Source organism: Acyrthosiphon pisum, chromosome X (assembly GCF_005508785.2).
Source record: "Acyrthosiphon pisum isolate AL4f chromosome X, pea_aphid_22Mar2018_4r6ur, whole genome shotgun sequence".
Taxonomy (NCBI): Eukaryota; Metazoa; Arthropoda; class Insecta; order Hemiptera; family Aphididae; genus Acyrthosiphon; species Acyrthosiphon pisum.
This window is the reverse complement of record NC_042493.1, coordinates 25,532,498-25,539,081: the sequence shown is the minus strand read 5'-3', so window position 1 is coordinate 25,539,081 and position 6,584 is coordinate 25,532,498. Positions and strand designations below refer to the sequence as shown.

At 25.7% G+C, this 6,584-nt stretch overlaps 1 protein-coding gene and 1 pseudogene across 2 annotated transcripts; one reads left to right on the top strand and one right to left on the bottom strand.

Annotated features, from left to right (window-relative positions):
* The first annotated feature begins 550 nt into the window (after positions 1 to 550).
* LOC100169342 (N6-adenosine-methyltransferase non-catalytic subunit-like) lies at positions 551 to 3,527 on the top strand. 2 transcript variants are annotated; one of them, XM_016808807.2, is made up of 7 exons: positions 551 to 1,068; positions 1,129 to 1,410; positions 1,713 to 1,886; positions 2,456 to 2,665; positions 2,722 to 2,894; positions 2,957 to 3,189; positions 3,297 to 3,527. In XM_016808807.2, the coding sequence occupies exons 1-6, from the start codon at positions 1,003 to 1,005 to the stop codon at positions 3,150 to 3,152; spliced, it is 1,101 nt and encodes a 366-aa protein (XP_016664296.1). In that variant the 5' UTR covers positions 551 to 1,002; the 3' UTR covers positions 3,153 to 3,189; positions 3,297 to 3,527. The 2 variants fall into 2 exon arrangements, with proteins under 2 accessions (XP_016664296.1, XP_001950099.1); XM_001950064.5 differs by lacking the exon at positions 3,297 to 3,527 and having other exon boundaries at positions 2,957 to 3,273.
* On the bottom strand, positions 3,526 to 4,735 carry LOC107885240 (annotated as a pseudogene).
* Between the last annotated feature and the right edge of the window lie 1,849 nt (positions 4,736 to 6,584).

Sequence of the window (6,584 nt, the reverse complement as noted above, 5' to 3'; positions counted from 1 at the left end):
GCACTTTTGATGTTTTTGATGTTAAACGAAGAAGCGGGTTTTTTTTTGAATCCAACGATGAATTTAAACACTGAAGGTGGTTTACACCAAATAACAAAATCAATTTTGATAAATTATTATCCATTTTTTTATAATTCAAATAAATTCAATAAATTCAAATGTAAACTTTTAAAAAAATGCTCGAAAAAATGATTACAAAATCGACTATGTTGTTTGAACATAATTGATAACTGATATTATGATAACATTATAGTGGTTGATGGCGGTTAAACGTAATAACCAGCTTGTAACAACGCAATGCTCCAAAAAGGTGTTCCTAAACTCCAATCAATCCGCTGGATAAGCCACTGGATTAGGTGATGAATTTAGGAACACGCGGTATATATCCACGGACTTCTATATAATACGTCATCAGGAATCACAATCATGAAGACTAGAATAAATTCTAGTCTATAGAAAAGTAAGTTTTCATGATCACGATAAACCACGATTAAAGATAGTATGGTTGCCCAACGAATCTACAAAAGTGTCTACCGAAATGAATCTCCATTATCAGTATTAAACAGCCGGAAACTTATGCTCTAGCGCTTATTTGTTGTAGTGACTCTAAATGCAATTACCTTTCAAATGTAAATTGTAGTTCCGTGATGGCCACTATGACATATAAGCGCTATTGCTTAAGTATCCAGCTGTTTAATTTAACTTTAATACTGATTATAGAGATTCATTTCGGTAGACTATTTTCAAGTATGAGAATCATACGTCGAAGGGCAACCATACTATCTATAACCGTGCGATAAACTCAAAAGTTATTACTATTTGTTACTGATGAATAAAACAAAAAATGTCTGTAAAACAAAGAACAATACTTAATGTTAATGTTCAATATTTAATGATTATTTTTAAATTTTAAACTGTAATACCTAGGTTTTTTCGAATTATCTATTTAAATTGTTTTATTGAATCTATTTTATTCACAGTTTGGTACAAAGTATCACCGCGATGAGTGAAACATTAAGAATATTAAAAAAACGATCTAAAAAAAGGAAAAAAATGATTGCAAAAACGGTAAATCAAGTAAAATATATCTAAGTTATTTGTAACATACATAGTGTTTTTTTTTTACAGTTAGGTTTCTCTGATGTACAACAGTTGAGACAAGCATTAAATCCTTATAGGAAGACCAAAATGCGAATGTGTTCAGTTAAAAAATATAATGCAAGGAGTCCAGAAAATACTTTTAAAGATTCAACACCATTTCTGAAAGGTACAATATCGTATAATCCGCACAATGATTACTGTCAACATTTTATTGATACTGGTCAACGTCCACAAAATTTTATTAGAGATGTTCACCTAACTAACAGATTTGAAGAACTTCCTAAGCTAAAGGAATTAGTTCATCTAAAGGTAAAGTTTAGATACATGGGTATTTTAAAGTTCTAAAATATTCAATTAAACCTAATGAATAGATGAAACTAAATAATATGTTGTTTTTTTCGAGAAATAAATTATTACATTACTATTTTCCTCGCTATTTTCTTAATAACACAATTATTTTGCTAAGTATCTTAAGTCATTGGTCTTATAATCTCTAAACACTTATTTTATATTATTATTAAGTTCTGCTATACACAGAAAACATTTTTTTTTTTAATTTGAACAATGCAAATTTCTTTAAATTATTCTTTAATTATTGGATGTTATAATAGGATGAACTTATTTTACAAACTGCTACTCCACCAATGTTTCTAAAGTGTGATTTGAGCACATATAATTTAGAAAATTTAAATGTAAAATTTGATGTGATACTTGTTGAACCACCTCTAGAAGAATATCAACAAACATTAGGTACAACCAGAAAAAATCTATGGAATTGGAAACAAGTGAGCTTTTTCAATATTTATGATGATTAAAAATATGCTTATGCAGATATACTAAAAGCATGGCTAAAAATGGTATGAATTAATAATGATGTAATGGACCCTTAAACATGATTTAGTGGCCTCTGTTCAATCCTTTAAATTTTAGTGAACCATTAAATTAATCAATATTTTGTACAACCCTGCAATAGTACATATTTTGTTAAAAATTATTCAATTTAATATGGTTGGTGCAAAACTTGAAATTTCAATGAGGTACCTACATTTTTAGTTTTAAATTTTCATAACAATTGTACCTATATATTAAAATGATATACAGTTTATAAACTGTCACCATCGTAACACACAGACACAGTCCAACTGTATCACAGATGCCTTTTAGTGGGAAGTGGCTTGGGATGTGCTTTGATACCTAAGGTTAAAATTTACAGTAAAAAAGGCATTATTAAATGAGCAAAAAAATATTGGCCATTGTGTAATCAGTGATGTTTTATGTATTGTCTCATTGATATTGTTAAAAATACCTAATAATATATTAATATTAATTTTTATAATTTATGTCCTCATAATAGATAATGGACTTGAAATTGAATGAAATAGCAGCTCACCGTAGTTTTATTTTTCTCTGGTGCGGTTCGTCTGATGGTTTGGAAAATGGCCGTGATTGTTTACGTCACTGGGGTTTTAGACGTTGTGAAGATATTTGTTGGATTCAAACAAATATTAAAAAAGTTAACCATTTAAAATACTTAGAACCAAATGCTCTCTTCCAACGTACCAAGGTAAAGTATCATAACATAACATAACAATTAAATTTTACCTCATGTTATAACTCTAGGAACATTGCTTAATGGGTATCAAAGGAACAGTTCGTCGATCTACAGACGGTGATTTTATTCACTCAAACATTGATACTGATTTAATTATTAGTGAAAAAAATGAATATGGATCAACAGAAAAGCCAGCAGAAATATTCAATATAATTGAACACTTTTGTCTTGGAAGAAGAAGGTATGGTAATAGTCTGTATGAATATGTTTTTAACATTTATGACTCTATTTTATTGTTTTAAGATTACATCTGTTTGGTTGTGATGGTACTATACGTCCAGGATGGCTAACTCTGGGACAAGAATTGACTAATTCCAATTTCAACATTGATTTGTATAAAAGTTATTTCATCAATGGTCAATTAACAACTGGATGTACTGACCGTATTGAAGAATTAAGACCAAAATCTCCACCTTCTTTTAATAAAGTGCCAAAATAAATGAAAAAGATATTCCTTATAAGAATAGAGATTAAGGGTACCAGAATAATATAGATATTATTTATTTAATGTTTTATCTGTGCACTAATAACAAATATATTTATTGAAATCTCATTTTGTAAATAATATTTATACATTTTGCAGGTGTGCAGTACTGCAGTAATATAGTCCAATATAATGTGGTCTGAATTGGCAGGTGAAACTTTAATAATAAAATATAGTCTAGAACAGTGTTTCCCAAACTTTTTATCTTTACCGCCCACCTCCAAAAAAAAAATTCGACAGATGCCTCTTAAAAAAATATTGTTACAAAAGTATGCAATGAAAAATGAAATTTATTGTTCATAAATATATATATAATGTATAGGTACAAATCAAAAAAATATATATTAGTGAGATGGATGTGGTTGGTGTCTTGCTAGTAGTTTGTTGATATTAGGTTCGATTTTCGTAAGCAGCATTCTTAAGTCCCCACGATAAGTTATTTGTAACCGTTGTCTTTTTTTAGTGAATAGATTGGTTACTGCACTAAATCCACGTTCAACCAAGTAGGATGATGGAAATGCTATCAGAAATGTTTGTACAACAGCCCACAATCCAGGATAAAGTATAGGTATCTGCTTTTGTAGCCAGAATACTTGGTAACCTTCCTTGAACTTTAATTTTAATTCCTCATTTGTAGTTACTTCTATCAATTCTTCTAATTTTGCAGATTCTATGGTTTCTGTATTTGAAAATGGATCAAAACCCATTTGGGTATGTTCATTTTAAGAATATCCTCAAATCGTTTGTTGAAATCGGAATGTAGTGCTTCTAGGTGTTGACAATATGTCATTAAATCTTTATCATTTTTTTGTGCCATTGATAGATTTGGAAACTGTATAAATTCTTTTCGTCCTAAATTTCTTTTGTACATAAGAAGTTTTATTAAAAATGCAGAAATAATATTTTTTGTTTTGATTAAATTCAAATCATTACCTTGCAGCTGCAAATTTGTTTCATTACATTTTTTTCTATACTCTAGAATGTTGAATTCTTCAATAGTCCTATATGCAGTTAAATCATTATACAAATTAAACATTAATTTGGACATTCGATACCAAACGTTTTTAAAGTGTTTACTATAGTTAATTTTTTAAGTATGTGTTGTCTAAAGAAATGAAAAGAATATACAAAATATATTTATATATTATATGTTTTTCTAATCCAATAATAAAGCTAGTTATACAATTAGAAATCTGAAAACATATTTAAATTTGTTAAAAAGTTTCTTTGTTGGTATCCATTTAATTAAAGAAATTATTTTTATAACTTTATCAATCAAAATTACATTGAAATTCATCAAAAGGCATTTTACAAATATCATTTAAGTACAAAATATGTATTTTATATATAACAGTTATTTTAGTATGATAAAACTCAATTACATGTCCTAAACTATATTACTTTAATATAATAATAAATAGTACAATTAGTTATACTTTATACTGTACAATTGACTTAATAGTTAGACAATATTATTTTATCTATAAAATAAATAACTAAATTTAATTAAAAAAATAATTTAGTATAGTACAATATTATATACATATTTTATATACATTATACACATATTTGGTGTATAAAATATATGTTTTTGTTACTGTTTAAAGAATACAATTTAATATATTTCAATAATTTTAGTTATATTGTATATTTACAATAATATATTGTTAATATTAGTGAAAATGGTGTTGCAAATGTTTAAACAATTATATCTATCAATACAATTTTTATTTTGCTGTTTAATTTTTTATTATATTTATAAGTAAACAATTTATTTTACAACCTTAAGCAATAGTTTATGGAATTTATTCGTTTTTAAATGGCCCAGGGCTTTACTATTTAAACAACCAAAAAATATTTATGTTTAACAAGTGTATATATTTTTTATACAATACATTAATTATAAAGTAAATCAAAAAATAATATAATTATAAGAATAAATAGTACAAATATAAATAAAAATAAAAAGCAACCATTTCTTAGTTTGATTTTAAATCTTCATGATTATTATATTGAAAATATTTAAATTCCTAAGTGACAAATCTTTTAGCGGACTTACAGTTTAACCAACAATAATTAATAAAGCTGATCAAATTTAGAAGGGAAGAATTTTCTCAAATTATATAGATTTAATACAATTACACACAAGTGAGTATTAAACAAGATGAATGCATTTTATTTGAGAATTTAAAAATCATAAATTGATACAATTTTTTTTATTTGTGTGAATTTTTGAGAAGAAAAAAGTAAATATTATTTTGTTTGTGAAAAAAAATATACAATTTAAGTTGGAAAGGTGAAGGTTAAAAAGTAATCAATGGAACAAATTAAGTGACACACTTGTATATATTTTGTATACAAAATAATATTAATACTGGATGATTAATTTAACATAAGACACATTATTTAAAAAGTATAAATGTTTCATTCAAATTTTTTGAATTATGACAGTTTTAATTTGATCTTTTAATGCAGAATATTTTTCTAAGTATTTTGGTACATAAAAATTGGATTTAAGATAAGTAGTTTATGAGTTATAAGTATTTAAACTTTTGATGAGTGGAGTAATGGGCCAGCATTTAGCGTGGTAACCATGTATCTTTGCGCTCATCTAAACTTTAAATACTTAGAAGCCATAACTTTTAAGCTACTTGACCTAAATTCAATTTCTATGTATCAAAATATTCTCCTTTGGTATATTAAATTAAAATTGTATGTTCTCATTCAAAAAAGTTAAAAGTTAAAAATGTTGATGATAAAAACATTAAAAAATGTATAATTTTTTTAACATGTTTTTTAATGAATAGAAACCATGTAAACATTTTATTTTTCAAGAACATTTATACTTTTATTAAATAATGAGTGTTTAATGGTAAAAGAATCACCCGGCATACTTAAAATTAATTACAAGTTACAACATATTTATTTTATTAGCTCAGAAATTCTTGTTTTTAATGGTATACTAGATTGTAAACAAATGTTTATTTCTATAGAGTATCAATAGCCAAATTTTACTACAGTCAAAACAAACAAAATTGTGTAAATAAACATTTGTTATTTAAATTTAATTGTTCTTCATTAAAATAAAGTCGATTTTAGTTTTATAACATCTGGTTATTAATTTTGATATTTATTTTCATTATTGCAAAATTTTAACAAAATAACTAATTGATTTCAATCATGTAATGCAGTTACAATTTACAGATCATGCCTATTGCTTATATAAATAGTAATTCCAAAAATGTTTATTATACTTATAATAATTTATTAGGTTACTCATTAACAGAAGAGTAAAATAACAATATTATTATTTATGGTTTTAATAGAAAAACTAAGGTATTCAATTTTAATATGCCGTTCTTTAAGAGGACGTTGTACCCGCATGTG